The sequence below is a fragment of the Poeciliopsis prolifica genome, unplaced genomic scaffold (genome assembly GCF_027474105.1).
Source record: "Poeciliopsis prolifica strain line A6 unplaced genomic scaffold, Auburn_PproV2 SCAFFOLD023, whole genome shotgun sequence".
NCBI lineage: Eukaryota > Metazoa > Chordata > Actinopteri > Cyprinodontiformes > Poeciliidae > Poeciliopsis > Poeciliopsis prolifica.
This window is the reverse complement of record NW_026562398.1, coordinates 5995540-6023018: the sequence shown is the minus strand read 5'-3', so window position 1 is coordinate 6023018 and position 27479 is coordinate 5995540. Positions and strand designations below refer to the sequence as shown.

General features: G+C 37.6%; 2 protein-coding genes across 8 annotated transcripts in view; one reads left to right on the top strand and one right to left on the bottom strand.

Moving 5' to 3' along the window:
* The window catches only part of camta1a (calmodulin binding transcription activator 1a), a 366205-nt gene extending 349406 nt beyond the window's left edge, over nucleotides 1–16799 (bottom strand). For 6 of the 7 annotated variants that reach the window (XM_055045992.1, XM_055045985.1, XM_055045986.1 and 3 more), the window contains exons 1-3: nucleotides 16667–16799; nucleotides 12281–12382; nucleotides 502–605 (exon numbers count right to left, since the gene is read on the bottom strand). In XM_055045992.1, coding sequence (XP_054901967.1) covers nucleotides 502–605; nucleotides 12281–12382; nucleotides 16667–16691 — 231 coding nt within the window. In that variant the 5' untranslated portion in view covers nucleotides 16692–16799. The remainder of the gene's footprint in view (nucleotides 1–501; nucleotides 606–12280; nucleotides 12383–16666) is intronic. The other variant, XM_055045988.1, reaches the window with a different exon arrangement.
* A 1899-nt stretch (nucleotides 16800–18698) lies between these two features.
* Nucleotides 18699–27320, top strand: dnajc11a (DnaJ (Hsp40) homolog, subfamily C, member 11a). Its single transcript, XM_055045993.1, has 16 exons — nucleotides 18699–18816; nucleotides 19992–20121; nucleotides 20281–20354; nucleotides 20972–21073; nucleotides 21158–21283; nucleotides 21368–21490; nucleotides 21611–21684; nucleotides 21763–21952; nucleotides 23494–23579; nucleotides 24800–24916; nucleotides 25220–25375; nucleotides 25501–25570; nucleotides 25770–25827; nucleotides 26054–26196; nucleotides 26309–26438; nucleotides 26555–27320. Exons 1-16 carry the CDS (start codon nucleotides 18745–18747, stop codon nucleotides 26578–26580), a joined length of 1677 nt encoding a protein of 558 aa, XP_054901968.1. The 5' UTR covers nucleotides 18699–18744; the 3' UTR covers nucleotides 26581–27320.
* Nucleotides 27321–27479: the final 159 nt, after the last annotated feature.

Here is a 27479-nt window from a genome sequence, read left to right as displayed (position 1 = left end):
CAAAATGCAAGTGTCTGACAAATATCTGGATATAAGCAAAGTATAAAGGAAATGTTTAGTATGTTTTTGCATTTTCTTACATTCTACCTCATATTTATAAGTGAAACTAATCACACTCTTGCAATGGATTTTTTTTTTTAAGTTGTGATTTAATATAAAAACAATTTTTAACGTTACTTGTTTGTCAAAGTAATTAATTGGTTTCTTAAGATCAATTATATAAAGTCAACTTTAAAATAAAAATACTAAAAACAGCAACCCATAAACAGAATAAAATCACAGACTCACTCGTCCCGGACCTTCACATGAAGCTGATGTGACCAGCTTGTCTCCACTGTTTAAAGCCACTACAATAGATTGTGACTTTGTTCTGAAGAGAGTTCACATGACTTACAAATCTGTTTAAAAATGGCCTCTGAGAGCAGCGTGTCTGCTGGAAGGATATCTCTGCGCAGAGATGGATTTAGTGGAAGCAGGACTGATAAGCAGCGGCGTCCTTACCTCATTAGTGTTCCACCGGTGCCTCTCCTTCGGCAGCGACGTGCATTTTGGTAGACATTCAAGCAGCTTCTTGGGCAGGTATATTTTCAAATGTCCATGTTCATCTGCGACGAGAGAGAAACAGAAAAGAATATTAAGCAAGGGCTTCATATCTTATTGACTCTCTTGTCTTCCCTCTTTATCAGTCTATCAGTCTCTCGGCTTTAAAACGCTGACTATAAAATAACTATCCCCAGCTGAATTAGGAAATTAATTTAAGAACGGCATAATGCATGCATTTTAGTTTGTGGTCGGCTAAATTATTTTACTGTGTAATGCAATCTGTCAGGGGAGTTTACCAGGAATTTTTCACTGTCAACTTGGAAAGGCTGTGTCTATTCATTATTTAGACACAATAAACACCCTTGAGTGATTTTATGGTGTATGGAGAGTTAGTATTGGAGGCTGTGCGCTGCCCTAAAGAATGTGGGGTATTATTCAAGGAAATAAATGCAATTACCAGGGCAATTGTTTCAATCATAATGTGTGTATTTCAAGCTACAATTTATAAGACTTATCAAACTAAAATATACAGACAAACCTTTGACATAAATAAATCAAGTGTATATTTCTTATTGCTCTCTTTTTGTAAAATATGCCAAATATCTTATAGTAATATTGAATAAATTTGAAAATGATTAAAGTTTATTTCAGTAATTTTGTTCACCATTTATAGAGATCAATTCCACAAACTGATGCTTTCAAACCATTCTGTTAAAAATGATCATTTTCTGCTTATTGGTAATGAAAACATAATATTTAAGATTAAAATAATCCTTATTGATGTTTTGTTTGTGATGTAGCAAACTTAAAATGTATTTTTGAATGTTATGGTTCCCAGATAATATGCTGTAGTTTGCAAAAGTATTTATACCCCTTGATTTGTTTTGTATGTTATATATTTTGTTATATTATTGATATGCAAGATCAATCCTCTGTACTGCATAATTGTGAAGTGGAAAGATACAGGATGCATGGTTTTTCGATATTTCTTTTTACCAACTAATACCTACAAAGAGTCTCCATCTAAATGAGTCAATACTTTGTATAGTAAACATTTGCAACAATAGTTCTAGGTCAATCAAACTGAATGTAAAGTATTAATGACCAGCAATTCTCAAAACTTTCCATAGATTCATAGCTGTAGCAGTATTTAAGCTCCAGACTCGTTTCACAATAATGACGATCTTACTAGCTTGCTTTGGTTTTGAGCTTATGCGCAGATTCGACCCAAAACATATTTATCTTTGCCATATAAAACATGTCTCCTTTCTTTACAGTCTCTTCCAAATAATTGAACTGTACAGACATCTGAAAATTGTAATTAAAACTCAAAACTTGCCTGAGAGATTTTAAACTTTTCCATTTTGTTACTGTGACAGAGGAACCGTCACAAGCCGGGACTTAGTTATGAGTCCGTGTCAGCATGGGAGCACGCCCAAGTTTCTTACAAGCATAGTCAATGTGGCTCTATGTCATGTTGTAGGTGTGCATTTGGACCCAAATGCAGTGAGGCATAGGTAGCTTGGAGATGAAGGATTTTTAACAAAAATTATGAACAAAAGAAAACTTACAAAAATCATGGAACCAGAGCAGAACAAAAGCTATAAATCCAAGAAAAAAACCAAACAACAGGCAACAAACAGAGAAAATAACAATGTATAACAGGATTAGAGAAAAGAAACTAGGCAGCAGAATGAGAAGGAGAAGGTTTAAATACTGTGAGGGTGACTGCTGGAACAAAAGACCCTGGCTGATTAGCTAACAGGCCACACATGTGACAAGAAAGAGAGAAAAAAATGACACAGTGGGCGAGAAAGAGTAAACAAATGACAAGGAAATGAACACTAAAGTATAACTAGACCAAAGAAACAATTAAACTAGAGTAACAAGGAATAACTAGAGACAAGAAATAGACATAACTAGAAACACTGACAAGGACTGATCTAAAGTAAACAAGAAAAAGTAAACAAGAAACAAGACAGAGAGATTTAAAGAAATAGACTAAAGTACACGGAATAATCAAACCTCAAAAACAACTCAAAACAACCCAGCAAATCACATTCTATTTCTCTGCAGACCAACAACAGATTTCTGTCTAGGATTCCCCTACATTTATTTATTTCGCCCTGTTCCTACTGCAGAGAAGCATCTTCACATCTCAAATCTGCTCCCACCTCGTTTTATCCATGGACAGGCGTGGTGAGGGTGTTGTGAACGTATTAGTTTTCTTCCACACATTGCATTTTTCATGTAAACCAAAAAGGTTGAATTTTATGCTCGTCTGACATGTGAGCTGGTTGGCTTGTAATAGAAAGAGACTTTTTATGGCTTTCCTCTTGTTATTCTTCAATCAAGGCCAGATTTGTTGAACACACAACTACTGTAGTAGCTGTCATGTTAATTTCCTCCTAAACGGTGGGTCTCTACCTCTTTGCTTCTGTGATTAATAGAATATCAAAGGATAAGGATACTTTTGCAAGGATCACTTAATTCAATTTGCTACTTAGTGAAATAAAATGTCAATGCTGTAGGTAAATTTATGATAACTGTTAAATAAATTTAAATACTATCTTGAAAAAGTAAAGCAGTAAAGAATGAGCAGGTGATCACATCAGGCTGTTTCACTGAAAAAGTAATTTAGCATAAAAAAAAAAGAATAAATACAGGTTGAGCTCAACTTTATACCTGCCAGATGAATTTATATTATTCATCTGGCTGCCAACTTCTCATTTCCATAGGAGCACAAGAAGATTTATAATGATTAAAAACAATGTAACAATGCATTTTTATGTGAGACTATTTAATCCATGTGAAAATGAATCTATTTTTCAACTGTAATGTCTGCATGCCAAACTGAATATAAATACATTTGCTCAGTATAATGCAAATGACTCCATCTGTAATGCAATACAGCTCAAAGATAAGTTTCTACAAGAAAACAAGCAAATACCTGGAATTGAAATGGCTTTTTGTGATTATATAAGTGTAAAATGGGAGAAAATGAGAAATAAAGTGAGTGAAAGGAAACAGACTAGATGTCAGTGGTAGTTATCAATGGTTGAGTTCAGGAAAAGAAAGAAAAAGTTTTCAAAATGTAATCATAGAGATATAGTCTCTGTGGCTTCCCTGCTGCCTATCACACAAATATAGTACAGTGTCACTGCCCCTGAACATCCATATGGAAAATTCAACCCAGTTGATCCATAGAGACAGAGCTGGCATGAAGCCTCTGGGTGTAACGTGTAAGGTAGAACATCACTATACCCACAGGAGTGCCGAAGTAGATTTGTAAAATCTGCTACATCCGCCTGTTCCTGTAATACTACATGTAGACTCAGTTTTTTATGAGCTGCACACGTAATCATTGGCTTAGCCCAATTAAGAATCACATCCAGCATCTGCTCTGAGTTACCGGCACAGTGGTTTTATCGTCAAAAGTGGAGAACACGCTATCACTGAATGACACAAAGTGAAGGAAAGATAGAAAACTGTAACTGCTGAAATGTGCAGTCTACTTACAGGAGCTTAAAATGGGATAAAATAAGCAACATGAGCCCACACTTACATTAAAACTTGATAAAATTTCAGCTTTACATTGTACATTAATACTATCTGAAATTTGATAAACTTGTGACAAACCTAGATCTTTTTTTTTCACTTATGGTGACTTCTTTCTGTAGAGAAATGAATAGTCCCTGTATCACCCTCAGGACACAAAAGCAATACAGTGTATAGCACCAACATATTCAGTATGTAAAATATTAATAGCTATTAAACTTTTCTCATGTTGTGTCACATTTTAATGGACTTTTATGTTTTAGATTCACATGAAGTAGTGCATGCTTGTGAAATAGCTGAAAAATTACAGACGGTTTCAATCTTTTTTTTAATAAATGAAAAATATGTGCATATCTATTCATAAACCCCCAGAGTCCATATTTTGTAGAATTACCTTTATCTGCAGATATAGCAGTAAGTGTTTTGAGGTATCTCTCTGGCAGCTTGCATATGTAGAGACTCAAGATTATGCCCATTCGTCTTTGTAGTTTAGCTAAAGCTCAGTCGGATTAGATGGTGGGTGTCTGTGACAGCAGTTTTCCAGTTGCCAAGATTCCCAGTTGGATTTCGGTCTGTACTTTGGCTGGCCTATTTTAACAAGCGACTACTGTTATATTCAAAAAGTAGGAAGCAGGTATTGAACAACCTTTTCATTAAGCCCACATTTGTGTATTAAAAATGTTTTTTTATTGATCAATGTCAGATTTCTATTCTCTGTAAAAGGGAAATCATCACAATTAACAGAAATAAAGGCTACAAAACATCAGTCTGTGTGCAATTAATCTACATAACGCAATTTGTTTGGTGATGGAGTTAGTGAAATTACTAAACTTTTCAATAATAATCTAATTGCAGAATGTGCCTGCTGCATGCTTTTATTTATTCCACTCCACAGTAGCTCTGGCTGTGTGTTTAGGGTTGTTGTCTTGCTAAAAGTTAAACCTCAATTCCCGACTTAAAAATTCTGGAGCAACTAACAAATGTTCTTCAAATATCGCATTTCGCTCCATCCATCAACTCTGACCAGATTCCTGGTCTTTCCTGAAGAAAACTGTTCTCTTGTCATGATGATGAACAGTGCTCTGTGAGGTGTTCAAAGATTGGTATAATGTTTTTATAAACTAACCATGGCCTAAACTTCTCTACATCTTTATCTCTGATCTGTTAGTTGCGCTTACTGGTCTTTATGATGCTGTTTGCTTGATGATGTAACTCTGAGGCCTTCACTGTACTCCTGGATTTATTTAGAAATAAATACACAAAGGTGAATTCCACCTGAAGGCAACTGGTTGAATAAAGGTGAAAGAGGCAAATACATAAATGCACACTGCTGTTTTCAAAGATATCGTTTGTAAAAAAATGTTATTGTGCTATTGTGGCTAGTTTTTAAACATATTACTGTTATAATTCTTGGAGTCTCAATGCATATTGATTACAGTGTCAAAACTCTCCATCTGTGCCATAAAGGTGTTCTCTTCACATCAAACTATTTCCAGGTGTTATTTTTACAGCATATAAAGTATAACGGAAATTCCTTTAGACTCCTCTCCCGTATACTGTGAAAATACGCTTTTACGATTTACCCCATATACAGTACAGGCAGTAAACTGCATTTGGTATGAAAAACAAACTGTGGATTCAAAATGCTGACTTTCAGTATTTTGATACTGTGTGCATTGCTCTAGAATAGCGAAGTCAGTCAGCTGACCTCAATCCAACTGAGCATGTGTTTCACTTGCTGTAGACCAGACTGAGGGCAAAAAGCCTTCAAAACAAGAAAGATATGAGCGCGGCTGCAGCACAGGCCTGGCAGAGCATCACCATGGACCATGCCAAGTATCTGTTGTTGTCTAAGGATCATGAATTACACGATCACAACAACAGCACGGTCTGCAAACAAATATTTAACATATATTTAATTAATCGTGATGTCTACATTTTAACAATGCATGCTATCTTATTAATGACGCTGTTCACTGTATTTGCCTCTTATACAGCAGAGTATTCCAAGCTTCTCCGGCATCGTTTGAAATGCAATTGTTTCTTTTTGTTGTTAAGCACGCCACATGTTTTAGATGTGGCACTTCAATTCAACACTGTTGGCATTCTGTAATCCAGGAGTCCTTGTCTAACTTCAAAAAAGAAGTTTGTTTTTTCATACACAGGCAAAGTTCTAACAAAGCTCTCAAAGTTCGCAAGCAGAAACTCAGCATAGAAGAGAGCAATGCACTCTCAAAGTTTTTTTTTATTTTTTTTATTCTTTTACATCTATTCACACTAATAATATCTGAGCTGCTGTATGTCTTCGATTTCTTCCACTGGGCATTTCCACTTGTGAAGAAGGAACTTCCAACAAAGAATTGCTTATTAATTAAAGATCTGCCCACTGTGGAATGAAAACTACTCCGATTTGTGCATCAGCTGAAAACAACCCCGGGGTGAATACCTTAGAAGCCACATTTGGACTATACTTAATATAGAGTAGAGTTCCCAAATCAAATTGTATGATTTGATTAGTGCTTAAAGAACAAATACATGCATAACCATAAGCTAATGGCACACGAAAATAGCTCTGCTTCTCTGCGTTTTGCATATGAGTCTCCCTTTAAGGTTTAATAAGAAACTGAGATTAAACAGCAGGCTTAATAACTGCCTGTAGCTGGTAGCTGGGGAAAAAATACACCGAAAAATACAATTTGGTAGTAACACTAAAGTGCAAGAAAGGCTGCTACAAAGGTTTGTTACATGAGAGGATGTGCTGAGCTGAGCTGGCACACTGCAGCCAATTACATTCCAGGTCCTGATGAGCAAGCTCACATACAAAAATCTAAACAGAGACGGAAACTCCTTTCAGCACAAAGGTTTGCAGCTTTTATGTTACAATCACAGGCTGTGTTTGTGCCAAATAGCGGTCGCCTGCACATGCTGCTCCATAATTTACATCACCCTGGCTATAAAGATATATTTTTCTCTGCTGATGTTTGGATTATCACTGATCCTGGCTGCTAAGCAAACACTTGGGCTGAATTTAAGGGTATTTGTCATGCTCGCTTGCTCCAGCCCCACCCTAGAGATGAGAGCGAGGGTCATGAGACTGGAAAGGCTGACAAAAACAAATCTTTAATCAATATCTAAACCCTGAACGCAAAACCCTCTCTCTTCTGTCTCTGTCTGGGAGCGCTCTGGGAGTGACAGTTTTTCTTTTTAATCTGTGCCTGCATTGTGGAGAAATTGCAAGCTAATGTTTTGGCTATAGATCACTCAACAAATTGCCAGTGGCGGTGCATATCTAAAGCAACTGTTTGAATGCTAACACTTTCCACAAAGGCTAATATGGCTTGTAGACATGAAGAGCACTGTAACAATGTTACAAACCTGAATCACATCAAAGCTAAATTACACAGTTTTGCTGCAGATATAGGAACTGTGGATACAGCAATAATCTGTAATTTTGGTATTTCACATAACAGCAACAACCTTAGAAAGATATGGATATCCCTTTTGTCACAATACAAATACAAAAAATGCATTTCTGTTGTCAATGTATGTGACAAACCAACAGATATTAATGAAAGAAACAAATAATTTCTTTTTTCACAGATAAAAATCTGTGAATTTGTATTCAGGCTCTGGGGTAACACATTATTTTCAGATGCCACCTAATTATTAAATCAATAAGTAATGTATTCTTACCATAAATCTAGATCTTATGTGTTGAAAATTCTGGCCTACATGTAAAACTTTACATATAGAGGATGAATTAATGGCACACTGAACATACCAAGCCTTTCAGGAAAACGGGTCAGATTTGATGGGAAGGTAGCTGCAGCTAAATACAAAACAACATGTCATATTTAGCTAATATTCATTTGTAAATACATATGAAAATCATGTTGTCCTATTCTTTTATTTCATGGTTATGTTCTAAATTGTTTTGGTTAATCCTGCAAAATCTTAATTAAACAAGTTTTTATTGTTGCAATATGATAAATGTGGTAAAGTTAAAGAAAAAAATACTTTCACAAGGTGCTGTATTTACAAACATATAAGAGAAATAAAAAAAAATATGTTTTTGTTTTTTTACGGGCAACTCAAAGGGTTGTAAAAAGACTATAAGCAGAGGATAAACATCCATCAACCACTCGAAAAGAATAGAAAAAATTTACAATTTGATTTTCTGTCAGTTTATCCCTGCATGTTTAAAGGAGCCAATAAAGATGAATATGAGCACTCTGCCGGCATGATCACAGTTACCTCAGATAATTGAGTTTACACAGCTAAATGTGGCTTACTTGTTTATAAACATTCGATTCTCATCACTGACCAGTAAGAAGTGCTGAGAAATTCATTTAGGTCTAACACCACCGAAGTCCAGAATCATTAAACTGGATGAGTTTCCCTACACAAAACGATATCTTAGAGTTCAGCTTAAAGAGCTTTACAGTTTTAATCCTGTGAAGGACCATTATAAAACACCAATGTCTTTCAAAGAAACAAATCTGACAGCTGTGTTACATGCAGCTGCAGTGTATAAAAAATAAGCCATGACATACTGAAATATAATGGGATTTATGAAAATTGTCAATGAAAGATAGTGGAAAATTTAATGTAGAAAAAATGCCAGATGTCAAAACAGTAGTGAAAACTCAGAAAATGGGTAAAGAGGCATAAAGTAGTAGGAAGTTGTTAGCAGAGGAAACAAAAAGTAGAGATGAACTCAGACAACCAAGGAGAAATGGTCAGCTGGTGACATGCTGCATTCTAAAAGCACAAAATCTGAAAGCGGGACGTGAAAGAATGAGGAGGAAGTGTAAACAGAATGTACAAACTTGCAGAAGAATTTTCAGGATATTAGTTATGAGTGCATTCATTTCTGAGGAAACGTTTTTGTTGTCTCTGAATCTGTGATTTGCACATATCCCTGTCATACGTGCCGGGGAACCAATTTCTTTTCGACAAATAAACCCGACTAATAAGTTAAAAACTGACTTGATTTTTATTGAAAACCAAGTAAAAGACATCTCGTCACTCTTTATAATTATTTTATATGGATTCCAAATAACAAAACAAAAACAATTTAACTCTGTCACCTCTGTAATTTGCAGAACCATTTCAACAAAAGTGCCAAGATATGTAGACACTAAATTTCAATTTTGGTCTTTACTTCTTATTGTTATTCTCGCAAAAATGCTTGCAGTCCTGTGGTACTGTGGTGCCATCTTGCTTGCACTGCTCTTTTGAAGTCTGCTCATTGATTTTCAATTATGTTTAGGTCAGGGTGTTGTGAGGGCCAAGGCCAAACCCTGAGCTTACGCTTCAAAAGGAGCTCCATTTTGGACTTTGATATTTGTTTTAGGAGTTTTTCAGTTGCAGAAGTCATCTTATGTTCTTCTACACACTTTTGACAGAAATACAATTTTTGTTTAGTTGTTGGTTAACTAAATGTGTCAAACATAAAAATGTCTTCTCTCCAAATTTGCATAATTTAACTGTTTGCCTATAGTTTCACAAAGGGGTCACATAATTTATAGTTTACATTTTTTCCTTAAATTTTAGGCACAATTCCATTTTGCACAAAATCCTTCTGTCTAAAATTATTGCTGAAATTGTGAGACCGAGCAAGTTTTTCTCTCCACATGTGAGGCGTTCTACTCAGAGAAAAGTTCACTGCAATGTCAACTTCTGCTTATTTTTCTTGAAGGCTTTTTGCAGTTTAATGTGAGCTACAGTTTGCTTCTCTAGCAATCCATCAAGGCGTTTTCTCAAAATGTTCTGTTTTCTTCAGACCTCAGCTTGACCTTCATCATTCCTGTCGACTTACTTTTTCCAATTGAATCGAGCATTACAAACTAACTCTAAAAACATTTGTCTGTTTACTTCTTGTGACTTTCTTTTGTGTGAAGGCTTTAAAACTACACAGGAAAATTGAAGCTATGTCTGAATTTCTTTACGGAACTGTCCAAGGTCCTGATGGCTGCTGATAGGAACATGGAGAAGATTGAGCAGACTTGGATTTAAAATAGCAATGCATTAGTGTAGGACTGGGAAACCAATTATGTTTATCATTTGGCCCATGGCCTGTTTGATAATACCCTTACATGCAGTGAAATTACTCACCACCCACCAGTGTAAAAGAGACAAAAAGTCTCTGACAAGTAAGCCTTCATGATGTGATGTTACAAAGCAAACCAAAACAAAGAGAACAGTTCATGGCCTCTGGAGATAGCATCTAGGATGAGTGTTTGACCTGCAATGTGCACAACAGCTGTTGGAAAAGATGTGAGGGGAGTTTTTTTGGGGGGGGTTTCACTACTGGATACATGCAATAAAGAAATTTCTGAGAATCTCAATGGACATCATCTCTTATTTGTTCTGCAACTAGACAAGAAGCAACATGTGCAGTAGTATTTTGGGGGGCTGTTGTTTTCAGCTGCACTTTTAATGCTTCACCAGTGGGAACACGGGGCACACTGTAGATTTATGTGGCATAATAAGGAAAGACTTGTCCAAAAAAAGTCAAACTGCTAAAAATAAATAATGAAATAAAAAAGTTAAAAAAAACCTCGGCCTATTACTGGAAGTTCAACAAACATGCACACATGGTTAACTGCCTGCAACAAACTGAAAATGACTCTTTATGTGTTCTCAGCCCTCAGTGAGCTCACCCATCCATAAAAATCCCATCTCAAGGAGAGCAGAGGTGAGGTCTCTTTTTCTCCACCTCTCTTTCTCTCTTCCTCTTGTTCTTTTTTCACTCTTCTCCCTCTTGCTTACAAATGCGTGCACAAAAGAGCCCTTTCTTTCTGTATCATAACTACTCCCACAATTACTCAGACGATTACTCAGATCAATGGTTTGCCTGCCTGCATTCTGACTGTCCCCCCTCCTTGGTAGGCAGAAAAAACCTCCAGGCTGAACACATTAAACAGAGTGTGTGACATGGGGGACAGGGTAGTGTAATATCGTGCAATAACATGAGAGAAAATAGCAAGACTGGCAAAACATATTGTCAGTCAGAGCTGTCACACATGAGGGGGTAACACAAAAGTATATCAGCAATGTATCTGTTACAGTCTACAACCCTGTTTCATAGATCTGCACAAGCGCTCCCCTGCCATTAAATCTCTAAGACATTCTCGGTTAAAGAGAGCAAAACAATGTGGTGCTGTGGAGCTCTCCCAGTGGCAGTTATCACTGGTGAAGCACAGAGCCTAACAAGGGGTTGGTGTGATTTCATGCTCTCTATTTAGAAATGACAATACATGAGCACACTTAATTACGCAGTCTCTAGTCTAGATCAACACGGTCTTCCAGCAGTGAAGGGGATGGTGTATTCATTAAGAGTAAAAGGGACTCCTTTCTGCTGAGAAACAATCGGCCTCACAGAGGCGGACAGTTCCAATGTGGGAAACAGACAGGAGGCTAAAAAAGATCAGACATATTTTCTAAAAAGAAACAAAAAGAAAGTCAACCAAAATAAAGTCAAGACTTTGGCCTATATTTCTGACTGATGTGTTTTGGTTGTGACGAAATAAAGCGACTGTGTGCAGAACTGTGAGTGCAGTCAGGCAGTTCCCTCAGAAGCTAGTTTTTACAAGTCATAAAAATCCTCTGTGATGCTTCTTTTCTCTCTCTCTCTCTCTCATCTTTGTTCTTTACTCCCGGTCTGCAGTTTTCACACAGCACAAAATGTAATGACAAGAAGACAAATAATAATTCAATTTGAATATCACAGAATATTAACGTTTAGGAAATGCATGAATAGTTTAGTTTTATGCTGTTTAACCTGCCAACATTTTTAATTTGCTCTGTTGCTTCCTCGTCATCAAAGGAAGCTTTGAGAAAAGCAGACAAAAGGCAAAGACAGAATCATAATTGATGGCTCAGGGCTCAAGCTTTCTCTCTGAGGGTCTGCTCAGGTCCTGATCCCATGCCCTCAACCTGAAACAATCACTCTTAGTTAACGACAACACTTCAGCTATTGACAGCATGATCCTGTAAAGCAGACACTTCAATCAACAGAGCAGCCGCAGGAGGTGTTGTGTTGGAGGAGAAGAAAACAAGGGAGGGGGCATGGATGAAAATCAAGAAGTAAATAAATGAATTGATGAATGAATAATAGATTGGCCAGCTAGTGGCGACTTGCAGCAGGAATGCAGTATTAATAACTGACTCTTACTGTTCGTCTCTGTGTCATCACTGATACTCTTAGGTGGACCATGGCCAGCATAACACACTGCTGATCTGTACATTCGATCCGGATTACGAACTTTCTTCAGTCCTTTAGAAGGCAAAGAGAAAAGTAGAGAAATTTGAGGAAAAGTAGCATTCTTCCAGCCTGTGACAACTAAGCACAATCCCCATGCAAAAAATACACAGAAACAACACAGAATATTTAAATACATACAGACAAAGTGCGTGAGTTTGCATCTTTAGTAATAAGTTGGAAAATGGCTAGAAAGACAAACATTTTATTGCAGCTGTATAATACTCCAAAACATTTCTGAAAAATTGTACCTTCTATTTGAGCACATTTATTCAATTTGAGAGAAATCATTTTATGAAATAGTTATTTTTTCAGCAATTTTTATTCAGAAATAGTTATTTTTTTTCAACAAATACAATAAATGTAACTATAGCATTTTTTCACAATGTATCTTTTACTAATTTGAACAATAATCTGAGTTTTTAGGGATTTTGAATTAATAATTAATAAGAATAGCTCTAGAAAGTATTTTTTTTAATCTCAAGATCTCACTGTATGAAGAACTGTAGCATCAAGTGACATCATCAGGTCCCCACAAAAACCGTAATACTCTTTCTATATGGCAATCAGTTGGTTGAAAGGAATGTGAGGAAAAAGTCTTTTGTTTTACCATCACAAATGTAAACATTCAAGATTCCCACAATATACTGGGACTTTCACTGAAACCATCTGCATCAGTCAAATGAGGTTACAATTAATTCTATCCTCAAAAGATGCTGTGGGTGGTTAAAACAGAAATACAATATTTGGGAAAACTCCTTTTTGTTTCCCACATGTTAAGTATCCAATCTGTGTTAATACTTAATAGTAAGTGGCAATGTAAGTGACAATGTAAATTCTCATTTCTTCAAAGGTTGCATCAGATTACGTGTGGTGCTATTTAAATTCTTTCCTCCAGTACATCAATTCACTCAGATTAAAGGTTGGATTTTTAAACGTTTTTTATTGTAATATTGTACTAATACAGTAAAATAAAACATCATTGCAAGACTTTTAACACTTTTTCATCATAGAGGCAAACAATTTCCAGAGAACTGTATTAAACACACAAATCACGTTTTTGTTGCCCTCAGAAATGTTTTATATCCTACAAGGAAATAAATAAGTAGTAAGGGTCAGCGTAGCTGTGACCCTCTTTGATACAGGCAGTAACATTTCTTATTGTTTAAGTGGTAAACTGAATGATTCAATACAATCAATCAGTTGAGACCGTGCAAAGCAGTACGTAAAGGTCTGCTACGTGCAGGAATCAGGAGCGATACGTCTCAGCAACCACAGACACTGCCCGACTAACATCCATCCATACCTCACTGATCCAATTAAAAGGCAGAGCAGAAAACCCAGCACCTGATTCACTGATTCAACACAAGGCCAAGGGAAGAAACAGTCTGTTCTACAACACAAGGTTCAAAAATTCATGCCTCTTTTTCAAAACAGCATAGAAATGTTTGTATCATTGCTGCACAAGCATTTTTTGGAAGTTGAGGGCTCACTGTGTGCTTGCTTGATGTTTTGCTGGTGCTTCACGTTGCATTCTGATAACATCAAGGAGCGCATTAAACTGCACTGCTTAAAAATAAAAAAATAAGGTCTGTTTAAAAATCGCCCACCTTCATTGACTGTTTTTTCAATTTCTCCATCCCTGTATTTGCATTTTTCTTCTTTTGAATGAATATGAGCTTACAAATTTTGGTCTAATTTTTTTTTTAATCAGACTGTGTGAAGATTCAACTTTAGCGATTAAATAAAATCTCAAGGCTTGCCTTTACAAATCCCCTTGCTTCACATATGACTCTTGTACTGAAATATTTGTATAAGGCAATGACCCGGCAGATTTTTTAAGACTGCAGGCTGTAGTTTTCTCTAGAGTAGTGTCATTGTGGGGCATATCAAGCCTGTCCTTTCAGTGCCCTCCTTGCCTTATGCTTAAAGTAACGCACATACTGAGATTTTTAGGTGTGTGAAGGGGAGTAAAACTACCCCCAGGGCCTTGAGACTTGAGAGAAATACACCAGGATGTAAACATTACACCACAGAGTAAGTCCAGGTCATGGCCTCTCACTTGTTATGGACCTTTCGTGAGACCTGCCAAACAAGTGTGAGCCATCAGCACTGCCCATAAGTCACAATGACAAAAGGAAGTAGGGGGGGGGATTCTGATTTCATAGCTGAGAAGAAAATGCACAGGTCCTCGTTACACAAAAACTGCAGTAAAACTCATGCCCTGCATTAACGAAGAGCACAAAACGAAGAAAAAGTGGGAGCAAAGACTTCTGACAGCTCTATATAAAAGCTGTGAAGATCAAGTCTGCATGAGACGACATGGCATTTACATAAAGGTGTGAAGTAATCTCCCTCTTTCCCTATGCTCTCCACCCTCCTCCTCCTTTTTCCACTGACCGGCCTCACAGGAACACTGAAAATAACTTGACCGGCTCAGCAATGGGACTTTCAAGCCTCGGTTTTCAGTGAAAAGCTCCTTGTATTGGAGAAGCTACTCTACGACTCTCAGATACAGCCTGCGTGTTTAGTTCATTTAATGTTAGGAAAAGATTTAAGACTCTACAACACAGTCAAGACATTACTATCACAAAACAGATGTCTTCATTTTTTTTTTTTTATTTTGTCCAAGCCCCAGACAGAGTCCAAAGATATGAGAGGCTCCTTAGCTCAATAGCACCCCCTGGTGGGACTCCTTTTGTCGGTTGGCACACTGACATCCAAACCAACTAAAACCAGTGTTTAATCTCTACCTTTTTTAAGAACAACAAAACAATTTAAAACACTGGTAATTATGCATAAAAAGAATTTTTCTTCGAAGTTGCTGGCGCTAAGTCTGGCAGAGTTGGGTTTTTTTTTTCTGTTTTTTTTTTTTTTTAATAGTCAAACACAATAAAACATTAACAACTGATTGGAAACAGCTGGACCTAACGTGCAACATCTTAAATTATGCAGCTAGTTTGAAAGTATAGAAACTCTTTTTGCTGCACCCTGAGGCTATTAACATAAATAAACATAAAAATAGAGTTTTATCGTATCCAAAAAGAACATGGTGTTTCAGGAACATTATTGGACTCACAAAAAAAGTTAATAATAACAGAGATTTGCATGCCAAAAGGGCATAAACAGCTATTCAACACGCCAATGCTGTCACGTAAATTCGAGGATGCATTTTAATATATTGAAATTTGTTGCGATAACAAGAGCAATTAGATAACTCAACCAAGCCAAAGTACAAGTCCGAACGAAGAGCTGCGTTTTAGTCTATCGTCCCCTTTATTTTCATGCAGGCGTAATTTAATTACTCACCCAAAAAATCCATGGGCCTTTCTGAATGGGCATAGATCTCTCATGCATATGAGTTGTAATAAAATATTCCACTAAAAAGGAAATAATTAAGCCTGGTGCATCTGGTTCTCAGTGAGCGAAGCGTGTGAAATCAGCTGAGAAGGGGGAGGAAAGTCATCATTCTGTCCTATGTGTAAAGTAATGTAATGGGCAGGCTGCTGGAAATCCTACTCTCCATCCTCCCTCTTCATCTTGTGGTGTGATGGCATTTCAAGCGCGACAGGGCATCTCAAGGCAACACAATGGTTTCATACTCTTGTTTCAGACCGAATGTAGGGCAAAAAAAAGAGAAAGTATTGGAAAAACATTATTTAAAAATAGATCATAGTTCGCTGAATGCCAAGAAAGAAAAAAAACGCTCGCGCTTCAAGGAAGAACTGAACGACCCTCTCCAACTTACATATTTTAAAACAGGCGTGTCTTAATTATTATTTCAGGGAAGCCAAAACAAGCGGTTAGAGAAAAGGATAAACTAACAGGACGGAGCTCTGAAATAAGAGAAGAAGTTGGTCGATCCCGATGACATGTTGTCATTAACTTAGCCTTGTTGGGAACAACTTGCACTGCACGTCGATTTGACAAGAATCCGGAGCACAATAAACGGTTCACGCGGTACTTTTAACCACGCTGACAATTTGTCCCCGTGGCGTGTTTTTTTTTTTTTTCTTTTCTTTCTTTTCTTGTTTTAATAATGTGGGCTATGATGGGAATACAGCGGCTTGCTCCAATGAGAGCTAATATTAGCTGGCTAGTGATGTCTCCACGTTTCAGCTGCCTCTGTGTGTTCGGAGGAAAACAGCGGCGCCGTTCTCCGCCGAAAATTTTTTTTCTCTCCACTCGTCCTCACGCTCGTGACATCCCCGCGCGGAGTTGCGGCCGCTCCGTAAAAAATACCCCCACACCACACCGCGGTCACACTGCTAAATTTAATCCCATTATATTTCTTCTTACCTTCCGGCTTGTTTTCGGCAGCCATTTCCCCTTCACGCGCAACATCCTCCTCCTTCCTCACGACCGTGGGTACCACGCGCGTGCACGGCGAGGACAGCACGAGGAGGGACCGGAGCGGCACGCGGCGAGTCGGTCCGACCAAGGCGAACTTACTATTGGCTGCAAGACGGTGAGTGACGGAGGGGCTCCGAGATGAAAAACAACATCTCTCCTCACCTTGGCACCTCCAGCTGGGATTTTTTTTCCCCTTTATTGATTGTGTTTTGAAGGCATTTCAGAATTAAGCTGCTTTTAATAAAACTGTGGGTGAAAGAAAAATAAATAAAAGTATATATCCGATGCTTTTTGAACATCCTATTGAGTCAAAACTAGTTTGAATGTTTCATTTTGAGATTGTAGGTTGTCAATCCAAAGTGACACCAAACTCGTTAGTGTCATGAAGTAACAGGGCAGGACCCCTTCACTAGAAACATATTCACGTTGCTTAAACGTGAACAAACTACAGTCAACATAAAACAATGACGAATATCGAAATTCCAAATTTCTATCGGCCTGACATTAAACTAGACTATTTTTTTCCTATTTCTTCTTTCTACAGGTTCCCCAAATAAATGTAGAGTTTGCTTTATAGAAGTTTTATCACTTTTGTGGAGTTCAGCAGTTAACATATCACTGTGCCATTTCAGAACTTATGAAATCCCTGTTAATGATGCCAGAGCTTTTTAAGCTTCTGATTGGTTTATTCCAAATATGAGTTAAATGGTGTCATAACTGTGGCTGTCACTGGAAAGGATTTCTTGATGACCACAAGTCTGCTTCATCCATGAGTACATTTGACAGATAACCAAAAACTGCCACTTTCATCTTCAAACAATTATATGCAAGAAGAAACAAAATGGGAATTTCCAGTCCTTATGCAGTTCAGAAAAATATGTTCTCCCAGAGGAGAACATATTAGGTCCATGTGTGCTCATTCACCCCTGAACAAAAACTAAAGACCTCTTGAAGAGGCAGGATGAAGCTGGTGAGAGTATGATTACATTGTCATGTTTCACACGCAGAATGACAAACAGGACACAGAATGAAAAGGTAAAACAAAAGAAAATGTACAATGATGTGAAATTTGACCCTCTGAGTTCTGCACCATCTTGAGGAAAATGTAGGAGTTAAAAGGCGCAGAACATAAAGATGGATGGTTTTGACTAGAGAGATGGATCTAAACGGAGAATCTGCTAAAGGCTTGGATTCTGGAGGAGAGTCCAGTCGGAGTCGAACAGATGGTTTGTAAAATATTGTGTGTATGAACAGGGAGTGTTGGAGACTGGGCAAGCAGATGGTGACTTGAGGATGATGGAGTTGTTGTGGACAACCATGGAGTGGTGGAAACATTTGGTGGAGTTCTGACGTTTGGTTGTGGAGTCCAGAGGCTGCGGAAGACAGTGAGAGGGACTGAAACTATGTGAACTGTAGTGAAACAAGACTGTTACAATAATGCAAGGCCACCAAGAGGAAGAAGTTGAATATGTTTTCACAGAATATATATATATATATATGTCTGTCTGTCTGTGTATAGCTGAAGCTCTGTATTAAAGGGTGATGTATGCAGTTCAGTTTTAGGTGGTGGTGCTGAAAGAACAGCTCCTTTGCTGCTTGCATTACCAAATATAAGTCATTGCAGAGATTTTAAGAAAGGAAAAGGTAAATACAAATATGTGTATACACCCAATATTACGGATTTTGTTGGTCTGAAACCTGTCAGTCACTGCTTTAAGTGTCACAAAATATGAAATGTATTTATTGAACACTGACGTCATTAGAACTCCCCCGGTCCCCAATATTTTCTGCTTTATTTATCGCTTTAAAAACATCAGGTTCAACAGTAGAGAACTGTCCTGTTTTCTGTATAAGCGCGCCTGATTACGAACTGACATGTGAAAAAGTTGTTTGACTTGCATGTGTGAATTTGCTTTCCCTTTTTAATTTCTTTCGTTGCTCCTGCCACCTGAGGGCGACAGAGAGCGCAAGAGAGCCTTTTTTCCGAGGGGAACGGCACGAAGTAGAAATGACCGGGCGTAAACATGGCGTCTGCCTTGGACGACGATGAGATCTGCAATGATGATTACTATGCCCTTTTAAACGTTCGCAGAGAGGTATGGGGTACACTCGTGACACAAATAATTTCTGTACTGATGCATTGAGTATTCTTTAGTTTCTCTAAAGCTGATAGCCAACAGTTGCTTGTTGAATGAGATGTATGTGACAAGGTAAGCTAGCTTGTGACCCACGACATTGATTAGTGTGCTCTGACACTTGAGTTAGAAGCCGAACAAGACTCTTCGTGGAGTCTTGTCTTGTATTGACTTAAAGTTTGGTCAGCGTGAATTATGTTTCGTTGAAGTAAAGTAGAAGAGTTTCCTCTTACTATGATAATCTGGGGGCTAATTCAGTAGATAGTTTCAGTTATCATGGATGTGCTAACTGGCTAGTGCTACAACTCAAGCTGTTAAGCTCCAACATGCAGTGCATGAGCTTACATAGTGGATGTGATAGTTTATCTCTGGTGTCAGAAAGTATTCGTTCATGGTACTTTATTTGGTTAGCTTCAAGTGAATGCTATTTTTTTTTACAAAACCAGATTAAGGTTTGACATATGGTCATTGTGTTCTTTATGGTTAGAGATGTGATTCTTTAAGAAATAACACTGTAATTACTCACCTCGTGTGTTTACTTTCTGGCAGGACATCACGACCACATGGTCGTGGCGACCACATGGTCGTGATGTCCTGCCAGAAAGTAAACACACGAGGTGAGTTTCAGTAGATTCAGTACTTAAATTCGGTTTTAGATTAGATTACTACATTTTAAATTATTATGAATTCTGTCCTAACATTTCTTTCATAGTATAACCTATTACATTACTTAGAATCAACACAAAAAGCAAATTATGTTTGTCTTATGAAGAAATAATTTTGCAAAAACAAAAAATGAAAGTGTTATTTACGTTAGATAAATAGTGTCTAACATAAAAAGCTAATGTATTACTGCTAACTTGACAACAGTTTTGATCATCATTATACCAAAAGTCTTACTTTTAAAGCAAGCTATCATTGAAAAGCTCAATACACAACATTGGTATCAAAATATTGAATTATGCATTAGTAATATGTTTCTAATTACATACATGTGATACGAACCAGCCAAGGCATGCTATCCGGGAAAAACTCAACTGAAAGCTTGAGGTTGCAAAGTTGCTACTTATTGGTGTCACTAAGATGTTACTTAGATCAAAAGTCTCATTATGCTCTTACACTGTGGTCCGCTTCAGGCCACCCAAGAGGAGTTGAAAGCAGCTTACCGGCGCCTTTGCATGCTATATCATCCTGACAAACACCGCGATCCTGAGCTAAAGCGACAGGCTGAGGCTCTTTTTAACCTTGTACACGAAGCTTATGAAGGTAGGTCAATCTTACAGTAGTATTTTCTCGTCAGCTTAGCCTAAACAAGCTTAACCTAAATTTGACTGTTTTGATTTACTTATACTTTATGTAATTCAGAAATGCTTACTTTTAAAGCTTTTAAAGCAAGTCTTCAATTATTTATTTATCTTGTTCTAGTGCTTAGTGAACCACAGGCACGAGCTATCTACGATATCTATGGCAAGCGAGGGCTCGATGTGGACGGATGGGAGGTAAGTATTATAGATGTTTTAGTGGCAACAACTCTCCAAAAGGGCAAAAAAATGTATCTAGAAACAATAGTCAGACTACAGGCAAGAAAAGTACTGAGAACACTATGACAATATCTTCATAAATTTTTAAAATACTGCATTTTAAATTTCATTTTAAATGCCACTTGTACATTGTTTGCCACATCTAAAGTCGTCCAAATACCAACAGAAAATCATGTCTTTTTTGAAAGATTGTAGATTTGTACTTGCACCAAAAATTTATTTAGGATTTTTAGATATAAACAACTTCAGTAATAATAGACGTTAAAGAACATTACAAAACTTATTTTCCACTTTAAGTGAATTCCCTGCAGAAGTTGGTTTGTATTGCAAAGAAGGATAGCTACCGTTCAGTAAAATGAACTATGAACAGGGTTTCGGTATGAGCTTTTTTTTTTTTTTTTTGCGACTTTAGTACATTTTGACATATATATTTATTAATGAGAAATATGAAGATGGTTTCATTAGAATAGAAGCTTTAAATTGCATGATACGACCGTGCATCACTTTTTCTCCAAGTTAGTTAGGACTTAGTTATTGCTTGTACTGCCTGTTCAGTTCTTGTCCTCTTCTTCAAGGTGGTGGAGAGAAAAAGAAGTCCTGCTGAGATTCGGGAAGAGTATGAACGCCTTCAGAGGGAACGAGAGGAGAGAAGGCTTCAGCAACGGACCAATCCAAAGGTGTGTTTACACTAAGATGAAAAGCCTCACTTTATCTGTTGTAGGTTCCTTTGTGTGCAACACTAATCTATAATCACGTTACAGGGAACGATAAGTGTGGGCATTGATGCCACAGACCTCTTTGACCATTATGAAGAAGACTATGAGGATATGGTGGGAGGCGTGCCACACATAGAAATCAACAGGATGCATATATCACAATCTATAGAGGTACATGACTGACCTATTAGTTGTCTGTCTTTGGCTGTCAGGAAGATGTTTGATCCTGTTTTTCCTGTCAACGTTTCTTTGCAGGCTCCTCTCACTACAAAAGACACAGCCATTTTGTCTGGCTCCCTGTCTACCCACAATGGGACTGGGGGTGGCACTATTAACTTGGCTTTGAGAAGAGTCACCTCAACTAAAGGGTGGGGTGAGGTATGCTTCATTCTTCCTGTTTCTGGTTATGTTGTCGCAGAACAGTTTTCTACCTGTCTTGTAGGAAACATGTTGATGTTTGAAGATCTGGAGAGTTTTTCGCTGTCTGTGTTTACGCAGGTAGAGTTGGGAGCCGGAGACACTCATGGACCTCTCTTTGGAATGAAGATATTTCGGAACTTAACGCCTCGATGGTATGTTTAGCAAAGGACAAGACTGTTCAAAGTTGAGTCACAGCAGCTCCAACGAGCTTTTGTTTTGCTTTGTCTCAGCTTTGCAACGGCTCAGTGTGGGCTCCAGTTTTCTTCACGGGGAGTTCGTCCTGGGGTGACAACGGTGCTGGCTCGACACCTCGACAAGAACACGATGGGCTATTTGCAGTGGCGCTGGGGAATCCAGTCCTCCATGAACACTAGCGTAGTGAGGGACACAAAGAGCAGCCATTTCACCGTTGCAGTCCAGGTTATTAACAAGCAATTTCATTTACCACAAAGAGTATATGCATGTGCGCTGAAATGCAACTGTTTGGATTTTAGGAAATAAATCGTTCCTGAGCTTTTCCCACCTTTTAAAGCGACTTATTATAACTTTTTTAAAAAACAAACTGAAAACTCTAAAATAACGTGGCTGCATAAGTGTGCACACCCTGAAACTAAACTTTGTTGAAGCAGTTTTGATGTTTTTAGAAAATTCTGTCAGCGTAGCACAACTTTGTAATATTTGCCTTCTCTTCATCCAGTCTGTCAGACTGAGAGGCATTTCCTGTGCCCAGCCCTCTTCAGATTCCCCTACAGATCCTCAGTCGACAGCCCGAAGCTCTCCACTCATCAGAGAAGAAGAAAATAACTAAAAATAAAGAAACTTATTTCTAAGCAGAATAGATCTAAGCAGATAAATTGTCCACACTGGGAAAAGAGGAAGTCTTCTCATAGAACGTTTCTGTAAAATAAGTTTTGTTGTTGGTTTTAGTCTTCTCCTGGTCGGACCATTTTTTCTGATTTGCTGTGTGTTTGTCGCCATCTTCTGACTGGGGTTATTATTGTCCTGCCAGTCCTACCTAACCCTAACAATCATGTTTGTTTTGTCTCCCAGCCTCTGCAGTAGAGCAGATAGTGGAGTGCTCTAGTAGATATGCATTTGGCTTGACTGAGGCTCAGTTGTAAAAAATAAAAAGTCTTCAAAGCAGGATAAGTCTGAGACCACTATGCTTTATTGTGTTCTTTGTGGTGATTGTTGCCTTTGCACCAAACACTTTGTTTCACAAGCTTGTGGAAGATGTGAAATTTGACTTTGCTAAATTTAGCTGGATCATTCTCTTTGTAAGAAAGAGTTTCTATCTTGCCACCTTATCCATTAGCCACTACATAAGAAGAATATGAAAGATTGCTGTGACTTGTGCTGTACAGCAAGTACCTGCCAGAAATTCCTGCGACTTCTTGAATTTCGTTACAGGTCTCTTGGCTGCCAGTTTTCTTCTCGTCTTTTTGTTAATTTTGGAAGGCCATCCAACCCTTGCCGATGTTAACTTTTTAGAATATTTTCTCTCCTTCTTCACTGTATTTTGTAAAATGTTCATTGCCTTGGAAACCCATCTTCTGACTAAGGACAGTGAGATCTCTCTGATGCTTTGAAAATTTTCTGCGAACTGGTGGTTTTGCTGTAATAATCAACTTGAGAAAATGTTAATTAAAACCTACTGGAGCTGCTGAACTTTATTTGACTTTAGTCAGAGATACTTTAAATCATGGCAGGTGTGCTCTGACTCCTATTGAACATGAATTTTAATGTGATGGTTAATTCTGAACACAACTACCTGCCCTGTTATAAGAGAGGCACACTTATGCAACCTGCTCATTCTGGAGTATACCTCCCAAAAAGTTTCAGTTTGTTTTTAATTGATTTCTTCTGGTTTTCAAGTGATTACACACTTTTTATTTCCTCCAGAATTGACAGTCTCCTGTTAAAGTTGTGTCAAAATTCAAACATTTTTTGTGTCTTTGCAGCTTGGCATTCCTCACACCTTTATGATGATGAGCTACCAGTACAAGTTTCAAGATGAAGACCAGACGAAGATTAAAGGCTCAGTAAAGTATGTTGTCAGAACTCATTATATGTGACATAATCCAGTTGTAAATTTGTATGCAAGGTGAGAAAATGACTTTCAGAACCTCTTGAGGAAGTCCCAACAGATAAGTTGTTTTTTGTTTTATAGATGATGTGGGTAGTTCTCTAGTACTCTTTCTGCAGCAGAATTTTGTGATTGCAAAAGATGTCAGTAACAGAAAATGTAACCCTCTCACAGACAGAGATGAACTTTTAAAAAGGAAAATGTCATCCAAGTTGAACTAAATCCACTTTTTGTTGCTGTTGTTTGGAACTAAACTTTACGTCAGAAATAAGGTAATATACAACAACAGCTAAAAAAATTCTTCCCCAAATAATAAAAAAAAAACCCAAAGAGTTTCCTTTCAGCATTCACCAGGCAGCACACCACCAGGTGGCACTTAATGAAACTCTTTCCTCTATTTAATCTATTTCTGGGGTCTGGAGTTTATACTTTCCATAATGGCTCTTAATAACTTTGGCTTAAAATAATAAATAGCCAACTAGTGTTTTCTAAATACACATAAATGTAGTTTTGTGCAGTTTTTCCAATGTTTTATTGCATAATTGCACTGAACTTACTGGTACACCAACAGCAGCAGCAAAAAGGAACTGTATTCATTATTTTTTGCAAATGTTCTCTTTATTTTAAACCCCCAAAAATGAATAGTACCTTTTTAAAAATTACACTTTTCCAATTGTAGATATTTATAAAATAAATGGATTTTCTCAAAAGGCCATGTAACATTTGCAGCCCTTGATGACTTTCATGTAGCTGGACTATTCTTGTTGTTTTTGCACTTTTGTGCCACATTTGTTCCTTCTACTTAACTTATTAATAATATATTTCATACTTATTAACTTATTAATAATATATTTCATACATCCTTCTATAAACAGATATCTTATTTAGCACTGACTAGTTTGCCATAATTTCTTAAAATATATCATTTTGTGTGTGTTGAATCGGTATTGGTTTCACCTATTGAATTAAATTACTGAACTAGGTTTACTTTTCACTGATTTTCTAGTTTATTCATATGCACCAGTAAACCAGAGGAAGAGCTTTTGTTTGGATAATGGAGGCTTTTTGCATAATATGGGTGACAAGTCATAATCATCACATAGTTTCAAATGTTTTACCCAATAACTTAAATCTGAGCAACCCACATGTAGTGAGATGGTAACTCTGTTGTAATGTGACAGATCGGGTTTCTTTGGGACGGTGGTGGAGTACGGCGCTGAGAGGAAGATCAGTCGGCACAGCGTGGTGGGGGCCACCGTCAGCGTCGGAGTCCCACAGGGCGTCTCCCTCAAGATCAAGTGAGTGCAAATCTCTGCTCCAATTTATTTCATTCCCACCTGTTGTGTTTCCAAATGTTGGTTTCTTCTATTCCACTGTACTGTTTCCATGGCACCTGAAAGAGTAAAGTCAAAACTGTTTATCAGTGAAAGCATGTAGACATTTCCTATTTTTGCCTGCGCTGGAAGTTGTTGTGATAGATTTTCTCTAAGTTTTGTTTTCCAGAAGATGTGTCAAATTACCATGGAAGTGGTTGATTTTAATTTACTATCTATGTTTCTATGTCGTCGATATAAACAATAAAATAATTTCTCTAACTTCAGGCTGAACAGAGCCAGCCAGACGTATTTCTTCCCTATTCACCTCACTGACCAACTCCTGCCAAGTGCAGTGTTCTACGCCACTGTGGGACCGCTGGTTTTCTACCTCGCCATCCAGCAGCTTGTCATTCGGCCCTATGTGCGGGCCCAAAAGGAACAGTAAGTAACATTCCTGTTTGTCTTGGCTGCTTCATGCAAGCAATGTTATTGGAGAGGACTCTCTCCTTTATTGCTATGGTCAGATTTTATGGCCTCATTTTATTTCTTCATTTTGTTTTATTCAGAGATTTGGAGAAGCAGAGAGAGAGCTCAGCCTCTAATATAGCAAAAAAGAAACAGGAAGCAGAGGCTGCTGTGAGTATTTGACAGATTTATATGTGGTTGTGGTTCGTGTCCAACTTCATGGTGGGTTGTGAGATTAGAGATGTCAATAAATGTGTCTTGACTGCTGAGAAATATTTTGCCTATCAACAAGTAATGAGATTGAGTTCGATAACATGCAGAAAAGTAATGGAATTTATTTAATTTATCTTTCGTTTTTCCACCTCTGAAGGTTTTGCTCATGCAGGAGTCTGTCCGAAGGATTATTGAAGCAGAAGAATCTCGAATGGGTAAGAACATTCATATTTGATTTAAGTCAAGATTTCAAGATTTAAGTCTTGAATTCTCAGTTACACTTTATTTCCCAAAAGAGTTTTTTTTTTTTTTCAAAGACTGGAGTCAGGACCAAAAACAAACATTCTTGCTGCTCTGGCACCCTTCATGTCAGAATATTATAAATTAATTTTGTTTGAAAACTGTTCCACACTGTAATGATATTGCTGCTTATTTATTTAGGTCTCATCATCCTCAACGCTTGGTACGGCAAATTTGTGACGGACAATAGCAGAAAGCACGAGAGGGCAAAGGTCATCGATGTGACCGTGCCACTTCAGTATCTGGTGAAAGACTCCAAACTCATTCTCACTGAGGCCTCAAAGGTAAGAACTGTGGTTCAATGCAGGAACCTAAAGCAAAGCAGGCTCAACAACTACTACGTTTTAGTATTTACTGGTACAGCCGATAGTGCATCACTTTGAGTTGTCTGTTCAGTCAGGACTCCCTGGCTTCTATGACCCCTGTGTGGGGGAAGAGAAGAGCCTGAAGGTGCTGTATCAGTTCCGTGGAGTCATGCACCAAGTCCTGTCAGGAGACACAGAACCACTCAGGATACCAAAGCAATGTAAGTTTTTCTGGATAGCACAACACGAAAGTATTTGTGTTTTGTTGTTGAAGGAAATCATATTGAAGAAATTGTGAGTGCCAATTGTAATATTTCTCTCCTTCTTTTAATTCCAGCTCACAGGATTGATTCAGACACATAGAAGAGTTTGTTCTGACCAAAAAAAGACTTCTCTCTAGACTGTTGGACAGAAGATGAAGAGACCTATGTTTTAGATACAACTTGGAAATCAGAGATCATGAATTTACCTGTTTGTCCTGATCATTTAAATATTGAGAGTGGAATAAGATAAGAGACTGGATTTATCAGAACCAGTATTCATGGACGGGGTTTTGGGCCGCTAAATGTGACAAAAATCAACTGCTCTCATAAATCTGAGTTCTGGCCTCGTTGGGATCAGTTTGGTTTTGAGAATGGCTTGCAAATTTTGACAAAGTTCTATGTACTTGAACAAAAACTGCAGTGCCTACTGGATCGAAGACATGAAAGTATATCTGTTTATTTGCCATATTATTAAAATTATTCTCTCTCATTTTGCTCAAACTTACATTGTATTTTTTTTTGTATTCCATATTTTTCTGTGAGAAAAGACTGCTGTTACAATGAGTGATTTGAGTTGTGTTAGTCAACAACGTAAGAGCTTGAGAATGCAACATCAATGGCCCAAAACGGCACAATGCATCATGGGAGTTTAAGACAGTAGAGGTGTTTGGTGCGGTTTTATTTTTGTAATCCATAGTGATGGAGACGTGAAGTTTCATGTGAGGTTTTGAGCTGACGGGCCACCGTCCTTCATATTCCCTACTGCAACATCGAGTGATAATGACCTGATGAGTGAAGTTTTAAATTGAATAAATGAATGATGTTTGTGATACAAATACATACATTCTGGATATTGTCTTAATCTGTTCATATGAAACAGTGGCTGTAGATCAAATGGAAAACCTTGAAACAAATATGGAAAAGGGTTATGATGTAAATGGGCTTGCGTTATTTTTTCCTAAATATAAAATTCTTATGCTGTTCTCCGCTTCAGACAGT

Coding starts and splice junctions, on each gene's coding strand:
- dnajc11a (XM_055045993.1), top strand. CDS start 18,745: ATGGCGTCTGCCTTGGACGACGATGAGATCTGCAATGATGATTACTAT. Junction 21,284..21,367: donor ATATATCACAATCTATAGAG/GTACATGACTGA, acceptor GTTTCTTTGCAG/GCTCCTCTCACTACAAAAGA. Junction 24,917..25,219: donor GGCGTCTCCCTCAAGATCAA/GTGAGTGCAAAT, acceptor CTCTAACTTCAG/GCTGAACAGAGCCAGCCAGA.